This window comes from Mobula hypostoma, chromosome 5, assembly GCF_963921235.1.
Source record: "Mobula hypostoma chromosome 5, sMobHyp1.1, whole genome shotgun sequence".
NCBI classification, from domain to species: Eukaryota; Metazoa; Chordata; class Chondrichthyes; order Myliobatiformes; family Myliobatidae; genus Mobula; species Mobula hypostoma.
Window position 1 is genome coordinate 168,076,080 of NC_086101.1, and position 27,067 is coordinate 168,103,146.

The 27,067-nt window shown below is 38.8% G+C and overlaps 1 protein-coding gene across 2 annotated transcripts in view; it reads right to left on the reverse strand.

Annotated features, from left to right (window-relative positions):
- Positions 1 to 27,067, reverse strand: part of LOC134347155 (splicing regulatory glutamine/lysine-rich protein 1-like) — an 82,666-nt gene that overhangs the window by 18,970 nt on the left and 36,629 nt on the right. Inside the window, exons 4-8 of one of the 2 annotated variants that reach the window (XM_063049364.1) lie at positions 23,835 to 24,041; positions 21,201 to 21,379; positions 19,698 to 19,828; positions 18,923 to 19,010; positions 10,483 to 10,599 (exon numbers count right to left, since the gene is read on the reverse strand). In XM_063049364.1, coding sequence (XP_062905434.1) covers positions 10,483 to 10,599; positions 18,923 to 19,010; positions 19,698 to 19,828; positions 21,201 to 21,379; positions 23,835 to 24,041 — 722 coding nt within the window. Of the gene's footprint in view, positions 1 to 10,482; positions 10,600 to 18,922; positions 19,014 to 19,697; positions 19,829 to 21,200; positions 21,380 to 23,834; positions 24,042 to 27,067 lie in introns of both variants that reach the window. The other variant, XM_063049363.1, reaches the window with a different exon arrangement.

A 27,067-nucleotide genomic window follows, 5' to 3' on the forward strand; every position in this document is an offset into this window, starting at 1 on the left:
CCTTTTAGGACCGAGATTAGGCAAAACTTCTTCACACAGAGGGTGGTGAATCTGTGGAATTCTCTGCCACAGGAAACAGTTGAGGCCACTTCATTAGCTAAATTTAAGAGGGAGTTAGATATGGCCCTTGTGGCTAAAGGGATCGGGGGTATGGAGGGAAGGCTGGTACAGGGTTCTGAGTTGGATGATCAGCCGTGATCAACTGAATGGTGGTGCAGGCTCAAAGGGCTGAATGGCCTGCTCCTGCACCTATTTTCTATGTTTCTATGTTTCTATCCCAGACCCTGGCATCTCGGAGTCAAACTACCATCCGAGTTTCTTTCTAGCATCCACAGAATCGCCTGTCTGGCCCCCTAACTACAGAGTCCCCCATCACTACTGCCTTCCTCTTCCCTTCCCTACCCTTCTGAACTACAGGGCCAGGCTCTGTGCCAGAGGCACAGCCACTGCCGCTTTCCCCAGGTAGGATGTTCCCCCCCCAACCATACTCAAACAGGAGTACTTATTGTCCAGGGGTACAGCCACAGGGGTACTCTCTGGTACCTGACTCTTCCCCTTCCCCCTCCTGTGACCCACCTGTCTGTCTCCCGTGGCCCTGGTGTGACCACCTGCCTATAATTCCTTTCTATCACCTCCTCATTCTCCCTGACCAGGTGATGGTCATCGAGCTGCATCTCCAGTTCCCTAACTCGATCCCTCAGGAGCTGCAGCTCAACACACCTGATGCAGACACGGCTGTCCAGGAGGCTAGGAGACTCCAGGGCTCCCCACATCTGACACCTGGCAAAGAAAATTGGCCTCACACCCATACTACCTCCTTTCCGCAATTAACACAGTTAAACCTACCTCGCCTCATCCTGTTACTGCCTAAGCCTGTTGAGCCAAAGCCTCTCACTCCACTGCCTGCGCAGTCTCGCCTCTTTTACCCCGAGTAGTTAAAAAAACTCCCATCGTTCCCGAAACTCAGCCATTCACTTGCAGTCTTCTTGCTCCAAATGATGAAATTACTACTACTTTTATTTTTGATAAGGGAAACATCCAAGCTATTGCAGACATGGACAAAATACGTGAAATATTTAAGGGGAACCTGAATTAATCTACAATGTCTGAAGTTTAAACCCTCATGGCTTGACTGAAGGCAAAATATAGAGGAGCTTATAGAGACATGTAAATAAAGAAATAGTAGAAATAACATTTAGTGAATTGAAAATTAATCTGATTTTTGATATATTCCAGAAGTAACCCAAGAACCCAGTCGGAAATATGCAAACATTAACTTCAATCAAGCTTGCACGGTCATAAGAGATACAATCAGGATTAGGCCATTCAGAGTCTGCTCCAGCATTTCAGCATGGCTGATTCATTTTCCTTCTCAACCCCATACATTTGCCTTCTCCCTGTAAGCTTTCACAAACTGACAAATCTAGAAACTATCAACCTCTGCCTCAAATCCACCCAATGACCTGGCCCACAGCAACGAATTCCACAGATTCACCACCCTCTGGCTAATAAAATTCCATTCAAACTGGACATCCCACTATTATGAGGCTGCACCCTTTGGTCCTAGACTCCACCAACATAGGAAACATCCTCTCCGTATCCAGTCTATCTTGGCTTTTCAACATTTAATAAGTTTCAATGACATTCCCCTCATTCTTCTAAAATTTCAGTGAGTACAGGCCCAGAGCCATCAAACGCTCGTCATATGATAACCCTTTCATTCTCATGAACCTCCTCTGAACCCTCTCCAACATTAACACATCCTTTCTTAGATAAGGGGCCTAAAACTACTAACAATCTTTCAAGTGATGCCTCACCTGTTCTTTATAAAGCCTCAACATTACATCCTTCCTTTATATTCTCGTCCTCTCAAAAATCGATGCTAACATTTCATTTGCCTTCCTCACCACCAACCCAACCTGCAAGTTAACCTTTAAAGAATCCTGCTCGAGGACTCCAAAGCCGCTTTGCACCTCAGATTTTTGAATTTTATGCCTGTTTAGTTAATAATGTATGCTCTTGCTCCTTCTACCAAACTACACAACCATACACTGTATTCCATCTGCCACTTCTTTCCCCTTTCTCCTAATCCAAGTCCTTCTGCGGCCTTCCTGCTTCCTCAACTCTACCTGCCCTTCTACCTATCTTTTTATCGTCTACAAACTTGGCCACAAAGGCATCAGTTCTGTCATTCAAATCACTGACATATAAAGTGAAAAAAGCTGTCCCAACACTGACCTTTGCGGAACACCACTAGTCACTGGCAAACAACCAGAAAAGGCTCCCTTTATTCCCCCTCTTTGCCTCCCGCCAGTCAGCTAATCTTCTATCCATGTTAGTGTCTTTCTTGTAATACCATGGACTCCTATCTTGTTAAGCAGCCTCATGTGCGGCACCTTGTCAAAGGCCTTCTGAAAATCCAAGTACATAACATTCACCCATCCTACTGTCTATCCTGCTTGTAATTTCCTCAAAGAATTCCAACAGATTTGTCAGGCATTTGTTCCCTTAAGGCAACCATGCTGACTTTGGCCTATTTTATCATGTGCCTCCATGACCCCTGAGACCTCATGCTTTACAATTGATTCCAACACCTTCCCAACCACTAAGGTTGGTCTAACAGGCCTATAATCTCCTCTTCTGCCTCCCTCCTTTCTTGAAGAGTGGTGTGACATTTGCAAGTTTCCAGTCCTCTAGAACTATGCCAGTATCTAGTATCTTGAAAGATCATCACAAACGCCTCCACCATCTCCCCAGCCACCTCTTTCAGAACCCTGAGGTGCAGTCAATCTGGTCCAGATGACTTATCTACCTTTAGATATTTCAGCTTTCCAAACATCTTCTTCCTAGTAATTGCAATTGCACTCAGTTCTGCCCCAACATTCTTGAATATCCAGCATACTGCTAGGGTCTTCCACAGTGAAGACTTATGCAAAATAATTACTTAGTTCATCCGCCATTTCCTTGTCCCTCATTACTACCTGTCCAGCGTCATTTTCCAGAGGTACTATATATACTCGTGCCCCTTGATATACATCTGAAAAAAAAACTTTTGCTATCCTCTTTGATATTATTACCTATATATTGCATCCTTTCCTTTCTTACAGCCTTCTTAGTTGCCTTCTGTTGGTTTTTAAATCCTTCCCAATCCTTCACCTCCCTCTAATTTTTATTCTATTACATGCCCTCTCTTTTGCTTTTATGTTGCATTGTCCTCCCTTTAGAATACTTGTTCGTTGCATCTATCCTCCTAGAACCTCTAGCTATTGCTGTTCTACCATCATGGAGGTAAATAAAAAGTTGCAATCATTCTCAATTTGTGCTAAAACTGAGAAAAAAGTGTCAAATGTTTTTGGGATGAAGTTAATTTGAAAAATGCAGGAATAGACAAGAATTGATTTAATGTTCATGCCAGTATTAGTTTCAGTCTAGAGAAACTTTAGAGAGGTAGAAAGGGAGGGAATAGTTCAGCAAAGTTCATTTACAATGCTATACAGTGAAGTATTTATCGCATAAAAAATCTCACTCTTCCCAGGTGATGAATATGGATTCTTTGCAATCCTTCAAAATAGTTTTGAAAAAGATTAATGGAACTTGCCTGATACTGTTAAGAAATTGCAGAACTTCCTTCTGAAATGGGACTAACATTTTTCTGCCACTTCCATATTTCCAGTCTGGAGAGAGTCATGTGAGCCTGTTGCATTTCTAAAGTATTTCTTTACGCTCAGATGATGTGTGTACGTGTGTATTTATCTTCATGATCTTCTTGGTTTATTATTTTTTTAATATAGAGACACAGAAAACCTACAACACAATACAGGCCCATCGGCCCACAAAGTTGTGCCAAACATGTCCCTACCTTAGAAATTAATAGGTTTACCTACAGCCCTCTATTTTTCTAAGCTCCATGTACCTATCCAAAAGTCTCTTAAAAGACCCTATCGTATCTGCCTCCACCACCCTTGCCGGCAGCCCATTCCATGCACTCACCACTCTCTGAGTTAAAAAAACATACCCCTGACATCTCCTCTGTACCTACTCCCCAGCACCTTAAACCTGTGTCCTCTTGTGGCAACCATTTCAGCCCTGAGGAAAAGCCTCTGACTATCCACACGATCAATGCCTCTCATCATCTTATACACCCCTATCAGGTCACCTCTTATCCTCCGTCGGTCCAAGGAGAAAAGGCCGAGTTCACTCAACCTATTCTCATAAGGCATGCTCCCCAATCCAGGCAACATCCTTGTAAATCTCCTCTGCACCCTTTCTATGGCTTCCACATCCTTCCTGTAGTGAGGCGACCAGAACTGAGCACAGTACTCTAAGTGGGGTCTGAGCAGGGTCCTATTATAGCTGCAACATTACCTCTCGATTGATGAAGGTCAATACACCATACGCCTTCTTAACCACAGAGTCAACCTGCACAGCTGCTTTGAGCGTCCTATGGACTCGGACCCCAAGAGCCCTCTGATCCTCCACACTGCCAAGAGTCTTACCATTAATACTATATTCTGCCATCATATTTAACCTACCAAAATGAACCACTTCACACTTATCTGGGTTGAACTCCATCTACCACTTCTCAGCCCAGTTTTGCATCCTATCAATGTCCCGCTGTAACCTCTGACAGCCCTCCACACTATCCACAACACATCCAACATTTGTGTTGTCAGCAAGCTTACTAACCCATCCCTCCACTTCTTCATCCAGGTCATTTATAAAAAACATGAAGAGTAAAGGTCCCAGAACAGATCCCTGAGGCACTCCACTGGTGACCGACCTCCATGCAGAACATGACCTGCCTACAACCACTCCTTGCCTTCTGTGGGCAAGCCAGTTCTGGATCCAGAAAGCAATGTCCCCTTGGATCCCATGCCTCCTTACATTCTCAATAAGACCGGACCTGGGTTTTGGTACGGGGCCTGGGGCTGTTCAGAATGGCCTCAACTTTATCCACCTGAGGCCGGACTTCACCTCTCCCCAACTGATACCCCAGGTACCGGGTTTCCTGCCTGACCCACTCACATTTCTGCAAGTTGAATTGCAAGTCATACTCGACACCTTCCATCAGTTGTTCACACAGAAACCAGGCCATACAGATGTGTTGCAGCATGCCATCCGAGTCAAACCAGGTCAGAGTCCAGTACGGCAGGACTTACACTCAACCTGCAGAAATGTGAGCGGGCCAGGCGGGAAACCCGGTACCTGGGGTATCAGTTGGTGAGAGGTGAAGTCCGGCCTCAGGTGGATAAAGTTGAGGCCATTCTGAACAGCCCCAGACCCCGTACCAAAACCCAGGTCTGGTCTTTGCTTGGCCTAGTGGGCTGGTACCAACGGTTCATCCCTCACTTTTCAACCCTGGCAGCCCCATTGACCAACCTCTCTTGCAAGTTGGCCTGTAATCCTATGGAATGGAGTGAGGAGTGTGAAAGTGCTTTCCAGGGCCTGAAGGTAAAATTATGCTCTTCCCCTGTGTTGCAGAGTCCTGACTTTGAACGCTGCTTCCTGGTGCAGGTGGATGCCTCAGGTGTAGGCATCGGGGCAGCACTGGCTCAGGGGGAGCCAGGTGAGGAACATCCTGTGATATATCTCAGTGTGCGGCACAAAGCAGGCAAGGAAAACATCACAGCGGACTTCCTGTCAGGACGGCCAAACACTGCTGCTGCAGGAGAGGAGGGTGGTAATGTGACAAAGGCCCATCACTGATTACGGACGGCACATGGCACACTCAGTAAAACACTCATCCCCAGCAGTAATAGTGACTGGGTCTGAAACAGAGCTGCTGCATGGAGCTGTTTCATATAAAGGCAGCAGCAACCTGCACAGATGTGCTGATGGTGGAGGATACCATCTTTAATTGGGTCAAGGGTTATGTTACCTAATTACTCACCTTGTGGTAAAGTTTTGGGGTTTATTTAAGTTATTTAATCGGGAAATGGTGAATCCTATAATGAGGTATATGTGTTTATTGTGAGAACTGGCAGTAGAGTTTCAGATTGTGTGAAATGGAAGATAATTGAGTTAATTAGCTTTTGGTTGGTCTAGGGGGAGGGGCTTAGCAGTTATAAGCCTCTGGTTACCAAGGCTTTGGGTTTCTTTCTGGTTAGACTGAGGGTGGCTATTAACCAGACAGGTGACAATTGCAAGCTGTATATATATAGTATTTTTTTTCAGTTTATTTCTTGTTTTGATGTGGACGTTCAAGTTTTTGTTTTTCCACTATTTTTGTAAATAAAAGCACCTCAATCTATTTTTGCGACTCAAGCCATCTTGTTATTTTTCTTAAGACAGTTGACCCACAGTTTTTGTGACAGGTACCTTATCAAATGCCTTACTGAAATCTATATACACTGCATCTACTGTTCTGCCTTCATCAATGTGTTTAGTCACATCCTCAAAAAATTCAATCAGGCTCGTAAGGCACGACCTGCCCTTGACAAAGCCATGCTGACTACTCCTAATCATATTGTACCTCTCCAAATGTTCATAAATCCTGCCTCTCAGGATCTTCTCCATCAACTTACCAACCACTGGTCTATAATTTCCTGGGCTAACTCTACTCCCTTTCTTGAATAAAGGAACAACACCCGCAACCCTCCAATCCTCCGGAACCTCTCCCGTCCCCATTGATGACGCAAAGATCATCGCCAGAGGCTCAGCAATCTCCTCCCTCGCCTCCCACAGTAGCCTGGGGTACATCTCTTCTGGTCCCGGCGACTTATCCAACTTGATGCTTTCCAAAAGCTCCAGCACATCATCTTTCTTAATATCTACATGCTCAAGCTTTTCAGTCTGCTGCAAGGCATCACTACAATCACCAAGATCCTTTTCCATAGTGAATGCTGAAGTATTCATTAAGTACCTCTATTTCCTCCAGTTCCATACATATTTATAATAAAGTAATTTTGGAATCATTTGAAAAGAAACTGGATTTCATATTTATATGATAAAAGGTCACTGTGGGTAGGATATCAGGGCTCAAAGCCCCCTTCAATTCGACTCGATTTTGCAATTTTGACAAGATCAAAGGTTACCTCAATGTTTGTTAGTTAATCTAATGAATAATAAAGAAATACAAGCTGAGAAGGCTCTTCATCTGTGCTGATTTTAGTTGAGACGGCACTAACGCAACAAGATCTTAGAGTAATGTAAGGGATTACATCACAGAAATTTGTAGGTATTCTTGTTCCTGATCACTATCCAACAAACATTGCAGGAAATACAAATGTGGGTGAAAATCATGTTATAGACGATTCTGCCGTTATAGAATATTGTGCCACTATTTACTATTAAGTGATGATTGCAGGATCACTGAAACAATGATCAATATTTTAAAAAGAAAGGAAATACATTAATAGACAGAAAATAAAGACTTGAATACGCTGAGAAAATTCCTTTGACTAAAGTGCAATTGATTTACATATTGCAAAATAGGGCACTCAACATTCAAAAAGTCAGAAAATTAAAAAATTCACAAATTAAATGTTTAACTTAAATTAAAAGGAAATAGTTCAAGAGCCTTAACCATCAGGCTCTTGAACCAAAGAGGGTAGCTTCACTGAACTTCACTTGCCCCATCACTGAGATGTTCAGAACATTCAATGGACTCATTTTCAGGGACTTTTCATCTCATGTTCTCTATATCTGTTGTTTGATAAGTCTGCCTGTTTATTTATTTATTTTACTTTTCTTTCCTTTTTGTACTTGCAGTTAATTATCTTTTGCACACTAGTTGTCCGCCCTGTTGGTGCAGTCTTTCATTGCTTCTATTATAGTTATTGAATTTATTGAATATGCCTGTAAGAAAATAAATCTCAGGGTTGTAGATGGTGACGTGCATCTACTTAGATAATAAATTTACTTTGAACTTTATAATTAAGTAGTCTTACTTAATCAAGTTTTTCAACCTAAACAATGGTCACTTTTGATTAGTAATTACCAATCTCACTGCTCAGTTTCTCTAGGCATCAAATTGTATATAAACGTAGGAAAGGTCTGCCACTACGTTAGAAAAATTAACCAGCAAACCCCACCTGCTGGAATAAAAAAACAATGCAATCTGACGTATGATAATATCGTTCCAGTGTAAAGCAGACAAGGTAAAATGTCAAATATCTTTTGCTGCTTGACTTCCTGTTTGTTTCTATTTTTAATTCCATATGCCTTCTTCAGTAATACCTTGTAGATTGCAAGTTAATCATGTTACAATGTGAACGTGCAATAACTGTTGCTGCTAGAATCAGTCTTCAGGGTGCTGATTATAAATGTCAAGAGCAAGGCAGGCCCTGCAGAGGCATTATAGAGCCAGCCAACATTAAATCACAATGCATAAGAACCAGAACTTTATATACCTAAATTTATAGGATGCTGGCATCATTAGCATGCTATCTCAGTGCAAGGATTTTAATTGTACATTTTTCAATGACTATTTTTGAAGAGCTTTTTAAGTGTAGCTTAAGTGTCCCGCCATTACAGACATTTACACCACACGCTGCATCTGCAAATCTAACAGCATTGTAAAGGACCCCACGCACCCCTCATACAAACTCTTCTTCCTCCTGTCATCTGGCAAAAGGTACCGAAGCATTCGGGCTCTCACAAACAGACTGTGTAACAGTTTTTTCCCTCAAGCCATTAGACTCCTCAATTCCCAGTCTAGTCTGACATTAACCTACAACACACACACACACACACACTCACTCAAATGAACACCACTCCACTCCCTTTGCAATTATTGCTCATCTCTTTTTTAATTCCTGCTAAAACATTGTTTACATTTACATCATCTATTATATTATAATTTGTCCTTTATTGTGCCTATTGTCTTGTTTATTAATTATTGTACTGTATTGCACTGTTTTGTGCACTTTATGTAGTCCCGCGTAGGTCTGAAGTCTAATGTAGTTTTGTGTTGTTTCATGTAGTACCATGGTCCTGGAGGAACATTGTTTCATTTTTACTGTGTACTGTACCAGCATTATGGTTGAAATGACAATAAAAGTGACTTGACTTGACTCTATACTTAAGGAACAAAGAATTCCTACTTTGTAGTAGAGAAAGTGTAATAATGGCTCAAGGAAGTTACTTCATAAATGGACAAGGGGGCTGTGCTGGTTTCCTCATTAAACAATAATGCCATATTACAAAAGCAGAAGCCCACCAGAATAATGAATGCGACTGCCATTATTAAGCTATGAAAGTATCGCGATTCTTTATTTTTAAACTCCAGTCCCAGTACCAAGAGCTCTCAATTTGTGCACCAGCCTTTTATGTGGCACCTCATCAAATGCCTTCTGTTAATTCAAATATATTGCATGCTCTGTTGACAGATCATTGGTTCTTTGAAGACTTCTGGCAAATTTGTTAAACACGATTTCCCTCTCACAAAACCACACTGACTTGGTTTGACTTCAATATGCTTTTCTAAATGACTACTTCTTTCTTGATCAAGTACTCCAGCATCAGTCCAACAGCAGAGAATTACTTGTTTGCCCTCTCTTCCTGTAGGAGACAGGCATACTCAAATCTGCTGGTAACCTGCAGGAACTCAGTAAGTTTTGAAAAAATGTTCTATCTTTATAACCACTTCCTTTATGACCCTTGGATGCAGGCCATTGGGTGCCCACGACCTGTCTGCCTCTAAACTTAATAGTTTTTCCAATAGTGTCCCTTGAGATTTGATTCCTTCTTCCCTTTTGAAACAAACCCAGCAATTACCTTGAATGATTCTAGTGTCCTCCAAGGATCAAAAGGACTAGGCAGAGTAAGTTTAGCACGGACTAGGTGGGCCGAAGCTCCCGCTTCTGTGTGGAAGTGCTCAATGACTGATGTGAAATATTTGATTGATTAATCTGCTGGTGCTTGTTTTCCATTATTAATTCCCTGATAGGCTAACACTGACTGAGAAAATACAGCAATCTGTAATGAAGGATGCAATGAACAGCTTGACAAGAATAAAAGGATTCAACATAGAAAATATGGATTTATAAAATAAAACTTTTATCTTTTCTATTGAAGCACTTTGAAGAAGTGACTCATAAAATAGATCATGGAATTTCCAGTAGAAGTAAGATATTAGAGTTTTTGAAGGGCTTTTGAAAACTCTGAAACATAGAAAACCTACAGCACAATACAGATCCTTCGGCCCACAATGCTGTGCTGAACATGTACTTACTTTAGAAATTACCTCGGGTTACCCAGAGCCCTCTATTTTCCAAGCTCTATGTATCTATCTGGAAGTCTCTTAAAAGATCCTATTGAAAGTCCCATACACAATGCTGGAGTTAAGAGGAAAGGAATAAACTGAAAGAACTCAGTGGATCAAAGAGCATCTGATCTTATTCATTAAACTGTTTGGCTAACAGCCTAATATTAGCATATATTCAGGCTCTATAATGGCACTAAACCCAATAATATCAATAAATAACCAAGAATAAGATGGAATTTTGACTATTAAAACCTTAAAATATATTGAAAGTTTACCTTGACTGGGAAGAACTTCTTGATCTACGCCTATCTTTAGATCGTGAACGTTTTGCTTGAGGGCTCTTAGAATCACGCCTATCTTTGTGCCTTGAGGGAGATCTGCTTCTGGAGTGTCTGAAGAGTTAAGCCAGGAATAAAAAAAGTTTGTGACAAGATGAATATGATAAAGGTCAAAAACATGTAGCAAATTAAAGAAATGTGAATCATTAGATTTGTAATCAGTTTGAAGTTAAGTAAACCAGAAGTTTTCATTAAGTACTTTCGTCTGCATTTACCAGGATTTTTAAAAAATTGCATATTAAGATAACAAAGTATAGTAATCAGAATTTTACCTGTTATAAAGTAGGCAGCTGTAATGAAATCAACTCACTTCACTCCCCTCTCAGAACAATACAGTGATATTGGTGCATCATCATGACAAGTTAGCGGAAACTGATGAGATGATGCAACATTTGGGATATGAACATCTACTAATTCCGTTGACTTCATATTTTGTATTTCAACTAGTGGCAGAGTGCTACAACAGCCCCTTATTCTCTGTACTGGAAAGTGAACTATCAGCCACAAATATGGCTCCTAACTGATGTAAGTAAACCTATTAGAAAATGCACCCTCTGATCATAGATAAGGATAGTCAGGTTTAGGATTAGCTGTCATGCCCTCCCCATTGCTGTATGCACAATGACACTCAATTTTACATTCACACCTTGAAAGGATACTTTACTAGCACGTGTAAATTAGCATTATCTGACGAGAGAGTGAACTGTACTGTCTAATGGTATACAATGAGATCCATAACCAATTTCTGAACATGAAATTTACACTGATTAGATGTTTGGATGCCTATTTTACTTACAAACTCTCAGCAATAGCTCAAAAGCTTAATCCTAATTTTTATCTACACATACAGACAGAACAGCCTGAAAATGGAATGGGAGTGGATTTGATGAGTGAAAGGCCTGAAAATTTTCTGAGACAAAGTGGAAACCCAGTAAGCATTTGACAACAATTGCAATTATATCTCAAATTGATAAAGTAGATTTAATGTAATCAAACAACCCAAGCGTACGTCACAGGAGCATTAAATCTGACATCAAGCCACACGAAGATATATATATATGGACAAAAGATTTTAAAAAGCATTTAAACAGAGGAGAGACAGGAGGACAAAAATGGTTAAGGAATCAATTTAGAATTTGGAGCATAGGCACCTTATTCTAGAGATGCTAACTAGGAAGCAGTGAAAATCAGGAACATGAAACAGATGAATTGGAAGTGCACAGAATATCTTGAAAATTTGTTTAGAGATAAGTGATCATAGAGAAAGGGAGGAGTGACGCCACAACTTGAAGTCAAGTACAAGAATACTGAAAGCATGGTATTGCTGTATTGGGACCTAATCTCAATCAGCAAGCATGTGATTTGGTGGATAAACAGATTTGCATACAGTGGCATGCAAAAGATTGGGCACCTCTGGTCAAAATTTCTGTTACTGTGAAAAGCTGAGCGAGTAAAAGATGAACTGATTTCCAAAAGACATAAAGTTAAAGATGACACATTTCTTTAATATTTTAAGCAAGATTACTTTTTTATTTCCATCTTTTACAGTTTCAAAATAACAAAAAAGGAAAAGGGCCAAAAGCAAAAGTTTGGGCACCCTGCATGATCAGTACTTACTAACACCCTCTTTGGCAAGTATCACAGTTTGTAAACGCTTTCTGCAGCCAGCTAAGAGTCTTTCAATTCTTGTTTGGGGGATTTTCGCCCATTCTCCCTTGCAAAAGGCTTCTAGTTCTGGGTCGTCGTGCATGCACTGCTCTTTTGAGGTCTACCCACAGATTTTCAATGATGTTTAGGTCAGGGGACTGTGAGGGCCATGGCAAAACCTTCAGCTTGCGCCTCTTGAGGTAGTCCATTGTGGATTTTGAGGTGTGTTTAGGATCAATATCCTATTGTAGAAGCCATCCTCTTTTCATCTTCAGCTTTTTTACAGACAGTGTGATGTTTGCTTCCAGAATTTGCTGGTATTTAATTGAATTCATTCTTCCCTCTACCAGTGAAATGTTCCCCGTGCCACTGGCTGCAACACAAGCCCAAAGAATGATTGATCCACCCCTGTGCTTAACAGTTAAAAGAGAGGTGTACTTTTCATGAAATTCTGCACCCTTTTTTCTCCAAACATACCTTTGCTCACTGCGGTCAAAAAGTTCTATTTTAACTTCATCAGTCCACAGGACTTGCTTCCAAAATGCATCAGGCTTGTTTAGATGTTCATTTGCAAACTTCTGATGCTGAATTTTGTGGTGAGGATGCAGGAAAGGTTTTCTTCTGATGACTCTTCCATGAATGTCATATTTGTGCAGGTGTCACTGCACAGTAGAACAGTGCACCACCACTCCAGAGTCTGCTAAATCTTCCTGAAGGTCTTTTGCAGTCACACGGGGGTTTTGATTTGCCTTTCTAGCAATCCTACAAGCAGTTTTCTCGGAAAGTTTTTTGGTCTTCCAGACCTCAAGTTAACCTCCACCATTCCTGTTAACTGCCATTTCTTAATTACATTACAAACTGAGGAATCGGCTACCTGAATACGCTTTGCTATCTTCTTACAGCCTTCTCCTGCTTTGTGGGCATCATTAATTTTAATTTTCAGAGTGCTAGGCAGCTGCTTAGAGGAGCCCATGGCTGCTGACTGTTGGAACAAGGGTTGAGGAGTCAGAGTATTTATAAAGCTTTGAAATTTGCATCACCTGGCCTTCCCTAACAATGACTGTGAACAAGCCATAGCCCTAACAAGCTAATTAAGGTCTGAGACCTTGGTAAAAGTTATCTGAGACCTCAAATCTCTTGGGGTGCCCAAACGTTTGCAAGGTGCTCCTGTCCTTTTTTTCACTCTCAAATTGTACAAAACAAAAAAAATACACTAATCTTGCTTAAAATGTTGAAAAGAATGTTTCATCATTAACTTTATGACTTTTGGAGATCAGTTCATCTTCTACTCACTTAATTATTCACAGTAACAGAAATTTTGACCAAGAGTGCCCACACTTTGGCATGCCACTGTATGCTCAAGGGCCATGTTGGTTGAAGGACAGGAAACTCGCCACAAAAGAGCAATGAATTCGTCAAATCAGAAACACTTGAGTACCCTGGAAGCAAATGATGTAAGGCAGGGACTGAATCATATGGTGCTAAAAGATGTGGGAAGAAGTGGCTCAAGTGAAGATGGAGAAATGAGGTTGGAAGCTCATCTTGGGATCTGCAAAGCATTCCCTACATTAGGAATATTTCTAGTGCACAATGCAGTTAGGTGGTATAAGAGTGGAAAAGAAACGTGCTATACTGGTAAACAAAGGAACTTAATTTAAGATTCAACAATGCAGCTATGAAGGGTTCCATAACCATTATCATTTCTACCATAATTAAAAAATCATGACACGAGTAGCAAAGAAAATTATTTTGTTGTAATGAAGCAAACTGTGCTTAAGGTACTGCTAGGATTTTTAAAAAGGAACCAGTTTCATACAAAAAAATGTCAAATAGACTGTGAAAGACTCCCTTCCTGTACCACGGCCTCACTTACTTAAAGGAAAGCAGGACTGGGAATCTTAAATGAGTATCAAGTTATCCTTTTCATAATGCACATGAAAACTGTTAGACAAAGCAGGGTGGAAGGTTTCACAACAGAAATGAAGGCTTGCACTATCTATCCTTAGAAATTTGGGAACTAAAAATGCTGCAGATTCAAAAATCACAAATAAAAATGAAGACATGGATTGCCTTTGTTAGGAAAAATTATACTGCGTTGGTTGAAATCAGCCCAGGCTTTAATTTACTAAACTCATTAGTCAATAAAAGGATGTGAATAATGTTTCAGAGGAGTATGTATATTAAGGTTCATTATTGAGTTTAATGAACATCTTCAGATCTGTGGCAGTAAGTTTTCCAGTACAGAACTGACACATGCAATTTGTGCATCATTTTTTAAAAACTCATTAATTCTGAAGGTTGTTATAACAAACAGAACATTTTTGGAATGATCATAGTCGGTGTTACCTCAATTTTTTAGTGATTGATGTTGGCATTATTGAATGTTCACTGTGAAAATAATCAAACTTTGTAAATAATCCAAGTCCTACTATTGTTTCAAATTCAATAGACTAGGGTGTGAAGGCCTACTGAAAACAGCAAGGTTCCATACTGAGAAGCTAAAGTGACTGCAACACACAACAAAGTTGCTAGTGAACGCAGCAGGCCAGGCAGCATCTCTAGGAAGAGGTACAGTCGACGTTTCGGGCCGAGACCCTTCGTCAGGACTAACTGAAAGAAGAGCTAGTAAGAGGTCTTACTAGCTCTTCCTTCAGTTAGTCCTGACAAAGGGTCTCAGCCCAAAACGCCGACTGTACCTCTTCCTAGAGATGCTGTCTGGCCTGCTGCGTTCACCAGCAACTTTGATGTGTGTTGCTTGAATTTCCAGCATCTGCAGAATTCCTCATGTTTGCGAGCTAAAGTGACTGGTCTGTGACATCAGCTGCTATACTGCTGTGACAGAGCAAAGTCTTAATCTTGTGGGAACGGGCCACATGAGATAGGACATAAACAATCAAATGGGCTGGTAACACATACACTCAAGCTCACACACAGAATGGTCAGGGAGAGGTGGACTTGCCAACATTCTTCTCTTAGAAACAAGTTTCATAGATCAGGTTATAATTTCTGAACAACTGTTTCCATAAGGCCCATGACTTTACACAAGTGTAAATTAAGTAACTTTCTTATATTGCTATAATGGTAATTGTAAGCAATTTTGATTAACGGAATTGATAAAACATAAATATTAGTAAACTCTCATAGTACAGTAAAACTCGTCATGAGAAATCAAAAGAAATCATGGGTACTATTCAACATCTTTGCCACCACATCTAAACAGTGCCAAAAGAGGGGGGGTGGGGCAGGGGGAAGAGAGAGAGAAAGGTAATTACAACTCTGGGTTACATTGTTAAACAAACTGAGTTAAAATACTTGGAAGTCATACAGAGGTCGTTGTAGTGACCAGAAGTGTGCCTATGCTCCAGATATGATCACTATCAGAATGCATATTGTTCTCAATGTTATTTTCATCTTTGAGAAACTGGCAACAGAAATGTGGGTTCTGACAATTGTCATGGTAAGTCACAGCTTTTCAGTTCAAAATTTGCCAGACCTTCATGGAATATCCTATATAACCTTCAGTCCTATACTAAGCGACAACTCTCAATGCAACTAAAGACAGGCAATAAACTTTGTGCCGATGTTACCTCCATCGCTGAACAAATAGCAAGAAAATATCTATCAGTACTTTGGGATTAAAGATCAAGAAATCCTCAGTTCAGGCTAGTGAAGTAAGTTTTGGAGAGTATTGAAAAACTAGACAAAAAAAACATTTGTTTACACAGACACCGGTTGACAGGAAAAGGGAAGACATTTGAGAAAAGGATACTGGATTGATTTAAGGAATAGCTAAATGATAAAAAAGGAAGACAGTGCTTTTCCGTAAGAATTAAAACTTTTTACATTTTGACACCCTTCAAAATTCCTAATCTTAATTCAAATAAACAGGATTTTTGAAAATAGCAACTGAAAATTGGAGAGATAAATTAGTTTGATATAAAGGTATCGTCAATGTCTACATTCCAATAATCCAGAAACAAAGTGATGTACAAATATTTTCCTAATTACAAATTTTTATACGAAATGAACAAGTAAGTCACTGAAAATGGAATTTATCCCAGTTATTGACCCTGTACATATGATATATAAATAATATATTTAATCCTTGCTAGTAGGGAAGTACAGTATCATCTCAGCACAGGAAACTATTGGCTCATCAAATTCACAGGAAACCAGAGAGACAGATGGACGCAAACAGAACAACTATTTTCACCAAAGTGTTACCTGCCCACAAAAAAAAAATCACAACCTTGGCTATGGATTACACTCCAGTCATCACCCAACTAGTTATCCAGTGAAGGCTTTTTAAAAAAACTTATCAGAATATATTAAGGAAACTACAATTTCCATTAAATCCTCATTCCCTACATTTGAAATAGCCAGCTCACTACAATACAGATTCTTGCAGAAAAGGCTTCATCGCATTTTATGAACATCTGATCATCCTCTTTCATACTTACTCCCATAAAATCCAATCTATGGTAATAATTGTCTGGGACAAATTCCATCTTCAATAGCTTGCCATTGTATCTGCTTCATTAGCTGTTCAATAATCTTTACAAATGTAATTTTCATTTATTTTACCTACTTACACCAGACTCTTCTACAATCTCTCTCAATTTCTTTATGTTACGCCCATTTTAAAAGCTTAGCTACTAAAATTATCAAAGGAACTTGGAAGTAATTGTCAAACAGTTCAATTATGTCACGCTTACTGTGGCTATTTCAAGATCTTGAAAAAAAAGACAAGCAACAACCTGTAATTTCTCTCACATGTATCATCAGATCAGCCATTCTGAGTTCATGGAGGTAGCCTGCATAACGCCATCGTACTCACTGAGTATCATGTTTCAGCAAGTTACTTCCAGCTGCAGTTAGGGGAAAGAAAATACCACAAAATGGCAGGCTAATTTATTATTTACCAATTAGAGGAATGCTGCATAAAAAAATAAACTTTTTTATTTTGTTAATGCAAACCTTCAGTCAGGGTTCATTACAGAACAGTCAATTAAAATATTAATTAAATATATTTGAGCTTTGATCAGGGGCTAGAAAGGAACTTTTCTTTATTGCCACAAATTTTTTTTTAATTCTGAAATGATAATAAAAATAAAATGATATTGTGAAATTTATCACAGCAGTTTTCAAAAGGATATCTATTGGTTCCAACTGGCACAAAGGCTAATCTATAGGAAACATTGCTGCCAAGGACTAGTGAGTTTCAGTAACACTGTTTCCTAATCTTATGAAAAGCACTAAGCTTGAGAAAATGCGTTAGCCATCCAGTGATTCCCTATATAAACTAACGAGTGCAATGAAAATATTTTGAAAAACTTTTTTTTAAACATGCTTCATATATGGCCACTTAGATAAATTTGAACTCATTGAAAATTGTAGTCACATACATGATTTAAGCTAATTCCCTTTCTAGATTTATTCCAAGCATGAAGTAGTTCAACTACAAATTAGAGTCAGGGTATTTTACACAAGGTAAAGCAGTTTTTAAAGTTTAGTTTGAGATGTACAAGATCAGAACTGGTTTTGACAAGCAAAAGAGAGGGATTGGAAGAAAATTATTTTTTTGTTTGTGTAATTATGATCTGGAACTTACTGCCAAGTAGAAAGTAATATAAATAGCATCAATCAGGGCTTTCAAGATTATTTTGGACAGGTATTTGAGAGAAAATTATTTACTTGACAATGGGGAAAGGGCGAGGGAATGGTTCAGATAGAATTTCACTACCTACAGGTAGCACATACTCAATGAGATGAATGATCTTCTTCCAATCCATTACATTACTCAAAATAAATCAACACATTGAGCAAAGTATTCAAAATGAATGATGGACCTGAATGTTTAAACTGAACTATGAATAGATCTGATTAAATTGGACATGGTTGGGTTAGGATTTAGCCAGCCCATCAATATTAAAAATATTTTGTAAACACTGTTACCCTACAACGACTTTAAACATTATTTCAAAGTTTATAAAGCCCATCTATTCCACCATTCTAAATTCACCAAAAGAATATTATGTCAGTGGTCTGCATCATTTTGTTCAGTGCTGATCAGCTTCCTTTCAACTCCTAGATGCTGATCATGAGAAAAGCGCCACAAAATATATCAATAAACATCTGAGCTGAAACATATCACACAATTACAAAAGTGCTTACTAAACCAAAGCTAAAGTCAACATCATGTTAATGGTTTAACAAAAGGAATTATATTATGCTATGTCTATGTTTAGTCAATAAAAGCTGACATCCTTCAATGGCGACTGTGCTGTATTTTAATAATGAACCTGTACTAAAGTGAACCTTTTCTTTTGTACAATCCAGTCTCAAGACCAGCATTGCAAATGCAATAATTGAGAGTTTCATTTTACTTGTTTTTGTAAGTGGCATAAGAATGGCAAATTTTATATCTGTACCATTTTATATGTTAATCAATAGTGCATATCAAGAACTATAATAAAATGTTGCAGTCCTGTATTCTATCATATCTGCCTAATAAGCAAAATGTGGCACTGTGGAAGATGTGATAATAAGAAACTGTAATTAGTGTAATATCACAAAAAAAAAGGTGGTTTTCTTTTTCATTTTAAAAGCTGTTTTAACAGGGGATTTCAGCCTTTAGTAAACCAGTTTTCATGCAGATCACAAAATATCTAACATGAAATCATTCAGAGTTTACACAGTATACTTGAGTATACTTGATTTAATATCCCACCTTTGTTTAGAACTGGAGCGAGATCTTTTCTTTCGTGATCGGGAATAGGATCTGGATCTTCTGTTTGTTTCAGTGCCTTCTTTTTCTGCTGCTTGAATAACAAAATTTAAAAATGAGTAGTACTCAATCATATAGAAACTGTAGCAAAATAACAGGCAACTTTAAATCGCTGGGAAGTTATAAATAGTTATCTCACTAGAAATGTGCAAAACAAAATATTGAGTAATACTTTTAATAAAATGTCATGGTGCTGTATTATACTTAATAGTTATCAACTATGATTAATTTAAATACCAGTGCAGCATATTTGTTTTTATTTATATTGACCCTTCAATAGCAATCTTATACTGCTGCTGAAAATGAAAAATTACACTGCAGGTTTCTGCATGTAACTGGACTTCCTTCAATATTTCTTCTCAATAACTAAAACTGATAAATGTCTGAAAAGCATTACAATATTTAAAAGGATTGCATGGCTTTAAATGCTTGACTTTATACATACTATTGCCTGCTTTAACCCAAGAATACTTAACTGAAAAACCCCAAAAGAAACTGTAGTTTTGTTTCTCTAAAGTAACAGGTTAAGAATCAGAAAGATGTGAAAAATATGCATTCAATTTAAAGGGAATATAGTTATGTGGCTGTATTATTAAATGTTACTATGATCTGTAACTATAAATGAAATACCCAGGTCTTTAAATAAGTGGTGACTGTGGATAAAATGTTTCATGACCCTAGAATGAGATTTACTTCTTTACATTCTCATATATTCTACCTGGTTCAATAACTGCTGATATAAAGGACTGGGCTTCTCTCACTCTCTTCATCACTTCTTCAAGCTCTTTAGCAGCAGCCTGTGGAGTCATCTCTGGAGGCTTCACGATTGCATTATTAGAATGATTGATTCTGAATTACAAATACACAAATAGCTGCATTAAAATACAAGGAAACACATGCAGATTTTAAATCCTTTGTGAAAAAAATTGTGACAAATAGTTATAAAGATATGAAAATGTGTTCATTCTTAGTGAGATACATATCTAAATTTTGAAGATTGTTTCTGATTCAACACAGATCTCCCTTACCTTTCAGCAAAACCTATAGAGTGATGACTAACTTACATTTTTGCTGACAACCTGCAACAAGATGATTTATATTGGCAAATTGAAAATGCACCCAGTGATGCAATTGATCATCTTGTCTGGAATCCTCAAGTTAATTCACAATGCCCTTTGAGCACATAACTGTTATCATAAAGGCTGGAAATACAGTATGCTTTCAAACAAAGCTAAAGCCCAAGTAGAATGCAGCTAAGATTTTCCAAAGCAGCGGCCAGGCTTTGCATGTATTTCTGCTCTAGTTTTAAGCACAAGTGGTTACTCAAATGATTTGATTGACCAAAGTCCTTTTCTAGCGTTTAGACAATAAGACAGATAAATTAAATTCAAAACTTTCTTCCTCATATGACATTCAGTGTTAGGTCTTTGAAGATAGTTTAATTTGTCCTACAGTTCACTTGCAGAATAATCTCGATCCGCTCAGTGAGAAACCTGGTTTGGTATTAGAAGTGGATGGACCAGAGCAGTAATGATACTGCTATTGGATCCACAGCAAAGATTTCCCTCCCAGTATCCTCCACTTTATCTCATAGGTAAAATCCAAAGGCACCTCAACACTAGTGTAAGATCAAGAGAGTGCTGTATCTATATCCATTTAATATTTAATGCATGATGTTAAACCATCATTTTGTTTGCCAGTTCAGGTGCACTCTGCTGCACCAACATTGTAAAGCGAATTGAAATTTTACCCATTACCTTGGCTAACAATGGTATCAACTAATAAAATGTAAAGTAGATTCATTTATTGTAATTGCAGGAATAGGATTGTGCTATCATCAAATAACAATGATGTAGTATTTATGATATATATTTTATGATATAGCAGTCACTACAATTCAAGGTCTTTGTATATATGTGCTGCCACATGCTTTTGTTTTGCAAATCTGAGAGCAATATATAAACTACAACTCATAAGTCAACCAAAAGGAAAGAATGCAATGAAATGATATCAAGGCAAATCCTACTATTGCTATATCTGTCCAAATGGTTACAAAATTCAACCTTGACAAAGCCCTTCCTGTTACACACACAAAATGTTGCAGGTTCTCGGCTGGTCAGGCAGCATCTATGGAGGGAAATAAACAGCTGATATTTCAGGCTGAGACACTCCATCAAGAACTTTCCTTTTATTACCAATTTCTAAACAAATAAAAACCTACTTTAAGGGCCTATCCCCAAACATAGCTCCGTTGAAGGCTAGGGCCCGTAGAACTGAAGACTGCTCAGCAAATTCCACAAAGGCAAATCTGGTTGGCTGTGTCTCATCTCCTGCCATACGGACAAATTTCACCTCACCGACTTGGCTGAAAAATTCTAGTAGCTGGTCTGCTGTGGTTGTCTTAAAAGAAAATTAAAAGAACATGATTAAAATCATTATTGCAAGAAGACGAGGATCCCATCTCAATACTCAGCAATCTTCAATACCAAAATGAACCATAGGTCAACTATATAATGAATGAAAAGTGATATACAAGTGATTCCACCCTTGACTTTGCTGCTGAAGCTCTCCAACTGAATCAACGGAGATTTGAGAAAATGGAAAAGAAAAAAGCAAGAAACACATGCAAAATGCTGGAGGCACTCAGCAGGTGAGGCAGCTTCTATGGAAATAAAAGAACGTTTTGATTTTATTCCAATTAAGTCAATGGCAAATGTTGAAAGAGGACTTTTTGTGACATACATTCTAATAACTCCAAAACTAAATCAGTTTCAGATTTCTCTAGTTGCAAGTATTTCATATACGATTCCTAAAGCTCCATAGCATTACTTAATTTGCCTTGACTTCTATATCCAACAACTTTATATTATTCATAGTTAAAGTACTTTAAGTAACCCAAGAGATCCAAGAAAACTAAGAACTGATTGGCTTCAGGTATCAAAAGAAAATCCACATCTTGGAAAAAAACTCATTATTTACCATTACTCTAATTACAACTTTAAATCAAAAACACACCTACAATTATTTCTCAAACAGTTATTTAACAATAGACACTAAACCAAAGCAAAAGAAACAGTGACCAAAAGAAACAAAAATGGGGTTTTTAAAAAAGTGTTTTAATAATACGCAGCTTTCAAGTCAAACAAATTCAGAGAAGAAATAAAAGAACAAAATAGAATGCACAGAAATCCACAGGATTGTAGTTTGGGAAAGATTGCGTTGCTTATAAAAAAGGGAGTACTCAACCCAGCAAAAAATATTAGGAAGCAATTTCCATGAGGATTAATGTTGTTACCACGTACCATGGCATCAGGAACCAGACAACTGCAGTTTGTACAAGATGCTAATTCCTGACAGGTCTAACTATTACATAAAGTAACTGCAATAAAATATAAGAGTATAACAAACTAGCTGAATAGATGTGTACTTTTCCAATTAATTTTCATTTTGTAAAATGGTACATCTTGATCCATATAAAATTAGTAACTGAGTAGAGAAGAGAGATTTGGGGATATAGAAAAGTCCACAAGCTCAATTTTTCCTTGCAGATATTATTTTCTTGTCTATACTGAGCACCATATGACCCAAGTTTGATAAAAGTACAACATAATTACTCAACTTTGCTATTCTGTCCTTCAGAAATAAATCTCAAATCTTTCTAATAGTTGAATATTTTGTCGGTATGCTTTCTGAGATTTCCACTCATAGCCTCAGATACTTTGCATGCACAGCTTTGTTTCTACTTCTTTTAATATTCATTGTTTTCAATATGGTGGATGAGCACATTATTCGTCAAGCTTTAATCTCAACTGAAATCTTGCTTCGTGGCTTCAGTTTGAGTTTCCCACAAAACTCATCATTTCAGACTGTTTGCCCTCAACTCAAACACAAATAATGGTGTTCAACAAAATTTCATTCTTGTTCTTTTCTTAATGCATCATCAACATGCAAACTTAATCATATGAACCCCAAGTCAAAAGTTATGCCTGCAGTTGTGTCTTATCTTCATCCTTAGATCACAAAGAAAAAGTGACTGGGGGGCTGTTATCACTTTCAACAGATTAATATCACCAGAACTTTCACCAGTCAGCCAACAGTACAATTACATAATCTTGCAACACACATAAAAAGTGCTGGTGAACGCAGCAGGCCAGGCAGTATCTATAGGAAGAGGTACAGTCGACGTTTCGGGCCGAGACCCTTCGTCAGGACTAACTGAAAGAACAGATAGTAAGAGATTTGAAAGTGGGAGGGGAAGACAAGAGGGGGAGGGATGGAGCTAAGAACTGGAAATTTGATTGGCAAAAGGGATACAAGGCTGGAGAAGGGAGAGGATCATGGGTCAGGAGGCCTAGGGAGAAAGAAAAGGGGAGGGGGGAAGCCCAGAGAAGGAGCAAGGAGTTATAGTGAGAGGGACAGAGGGAGAAAAGAGAGAGAGAAAAAAAAGGAGGGGGAATGAAGGAATGGAATGGAATGAAATGAAATGAATAAATAAGGGATGGGGTACGAAGGGGAGGTGGGGCATTAACGGAAGTTAGAGAGAAGTCAATGTTCATGCCATCATCTTCTCCTATCATTTTGGATCTCCCCCTCCCATTTTCAAATCTCTTACTATCTCTTCTTTCAGTTAGTCCTGACAAAGGGTCTCGGCCCGAAACGTCGACTGTACCTCTTCCTATAGATGCTGCCTGGCCTGCTGTGTTCACCAGCATTTTTTTGTGTGTGTTGCTTGAATTTCCAGCATCTACAGATTTCCTCGTGTTTGCGAATTACATAATCTTATTTGTTTCAGTTAAAAAATAATAAAAAAGAAATAACTCAATAGCTTGAAAGTTTCATCAACATAATAACTTACCTGTGAATTCAAGTTTCCAACATAAATGGTTCTTCTAATTTCTTCAATCTTGGAAGGATCGACATTGCCCATTGTTGGAGGTTGAGAGCTTATTCCTAATGCTGTTAGGGAAGGATCGAGTCCAGCTTGTAGTGCTCCCAGTGTAGTAATAGGGACAGAACCAACAACAGCCCCTATTGTACCTCCGGTTACTTCAACTCCAGTAATCTATCAAATAAAAAAGCAGTTTGAGAATTATTCAGCAGTTAAAAAAAAAATCACAACTAGTGATTCCTTTTAAAAGATAATTATCTTCTTTCAAATCCTGAAAAGAGTACCTAACATTTTGAACATTTACGTGAAAATGCTAACGACTGTTGCAACTTGCATTTGTATGAAATTATTCAACCCTGATGCTGTGGAAAGCCTGTCATACATTTAAAATCTGAATTGATTATGTCAATATATTCCAGGTCAGCTTCCAGTTCTTCACTCCTGTCTCCCACCCTCTCCCCCTGCCCATCACCCACACTCCCCCATCAATTCCCCTCCCCACCTCTTTTTATCTATTCCTATCAGATTCAGTCACTTCCTATGAACTCCCACCAATCATCCCCCCCCCAAAACCTGATCTACCTATCACCTGCCATCTTTTGCTCCACCTCCACCTTTTTGTACTAGCTGTGACCTCCCCATCTTTCCAAACCAAGTGCAGTGTCCCATCCCGAAACCATGACTATTCATGTCCCTCCAGAGATGCTGCCTAACCCACAGTGTTCTGCCAGCACTTTGTGTGCTGCTCCAGATTCCAGCATCTGCAACTTCTGGTATATCCATCTACAACTATAGCTTTTGTAGTCAAATCCTTACGGCTCTGAAACTACCTCCCACAATCTTGCTGTCTTTTTTACAGCACTGTGTGCTTTTAAAATCCCTCTCTTTAAGCAAGTCATCTGTCCTAATACTTTTTTATGTCTCTCAATATCAATTAATTTTTCAGAACCTGAATCAGAATTAATTTCATGGAATTTGCTGTCCTTGTAATACATAACAGAAAAAAATATGAATTATACACAAACACACACGCGCACACACACACTTAACTATTTAAACTACTTAATTTAACAAAAATTAAGTAAATAAGTACATAGGGATTGGATAATTATGTCTGCGGGCAGGAACAAGCACGAACAAATTGGGATATAAACACCTACAATGGTTGGTATATAGGCTTGTATGCAACATTTTGGACCAGTGGAAATGGTCCAGAAGGGTTGTATGGAAACTATTACCACCATTTTTCTTAACAACTAATTTCATTACTTAGCCTAATAGGTTAGATTTACCACAGTACATAATTATCTATTTAAATGTTTATTTTCCTTTTATATCATCTCAATGTGTACTTAAGAATGTATAAATAATTGTAGTTTTATACATATAAAAAAATGGAAAAGGTTATATGTGTGAAAAAAGTACATGATAATTGTGAATTCCTTATCCAAATAAAAAAAATAAAATTTTAAAAAAACTACTTAATTTAACAATTTAATAGTTAAATTAATTAAGTACTACAAAAATAGAAATAATAAATTAGTGAGGTAGTGTTCATGAGTTCAATGTCCATTCAGAAATCAGATGACAGAGGGGAAGAAGCTGTTCCTGAATTGTTGATTGTGTGCCTTCAGGCCTTGTACCTCCTTCCCAATGGTAACAATAAGAAGGCATGACCTGGATGATGGAGATCCTTAATGATGTATGCTGCCTTGCTGAGGCAGCACTCCTTGAAGATGGCCTGGATACTACAAAGGCTAAGGCCCAAGAGAGTGCTAAGTTTACAATTCTCTGCAGCTTAGTTCAATTCGGTGTAGTAGTTGCAGTTAGAAATTTTTTGGTGACATACCAGATCTCCTCAAACTCCTAATGAAAGGTAGCCACTGTTGCGCCTTCTTTGTAGCTGCATCGATATGTTGGGTCCAGGTTAGATCCTCAGAGATACTGAAACCCAAGAACTTGAAACTGCTCACTCTTTCCACTTCTGATCCCTCTATGAGGACTGGTGTGTGTTCCCTCGTCTAACCCTCTCTGTAGTCTATAATCAGTTCTTTGGTCTTGCTGATATTGAGTGCAAGGTTGTTGCTGTGACACCGGTTAACTAGCTACTCCTGTACACCCTCTCGTCGCCATCTGAAATTCTGCCAACAATGGTTGTATTGTCAGCAAAGTTTTAAGTGGCATTTGAGCTGTGCCTAGACACACAGTCATGGGTGCAGAGAGAGCACAGCAGTGGGCTAAGCACACATTCCTGAGGTGTGCCAATGTTGATTGTCAGTGAGGTGGAGATGTTATTTCCAATCCGCAGAGCTTGTGGCCTTCTGGTTACAAAGTTGAGGATTCAGTTGCAGAGGCAGATATGGAAGCCAGGAAGTGGAGCTTTTTGATCAGAACAGTCGGAACAATTGTGATAAATGCTGAGCTGTAGTCATTAAACAGCATCTTCACATAGGTAGTCTGGGTGATCCAAGGCCGTGTGAAGAGCCAATCACTCTATTGTGGCAATAGGCAAATTACAGTGGGTCCAGGTCCTTGCTGGGACAGGAATTAATTGTAGCCATAACCAACTGCTCAAAGCACTTCATCGCCATAGATTTGAGTGCTACTGCACAATAGTCATTAAGGCAGCTCACCCTGCTCTTCTTGGACACTGGTATAACTGTTGCCTTTCTGAAGCAGAAGGAAACTTCCAACTGTAGCAATGAAAGACTGAAAATGTCTTTGAACACTCCCACCTACTGGATAGCGCATTTTCAGAGCCCTACCAGATACTCCATTGGGGCCTAATGCCTTGCAAGGGTTCACCCTCACGAGACAACCCAACGTCGGTCTCCAAGACAGAGACCACAGGATCATCGGGTGCTGTAGTTTATTCTCCCCCTCAAAGCATGCATAAAAGCATTAAGTTCATCTGGGAGTGAAGCATCACTACCATTCGAAAATATCTTGCGACACTTTACTACCTCAAAATGTTATACAAGTAAAATGTGTATCCACTGTCTTATTCCTTTCCAGCCTTCTCATTCTACATACTTTCTGTATACCTGAGATTATCACTGCTTTTAAGCTAATTAGCACAAGCTGTTCACCTGCCATCCAGGGAGAGAAACAGAGTTAGATGGAAAAGTGAGAAGATGAGGAACACTCAGAAGACAAATTTGATCTTCATTCTATCATGGACATCTCCTCTGTTTTCTCTA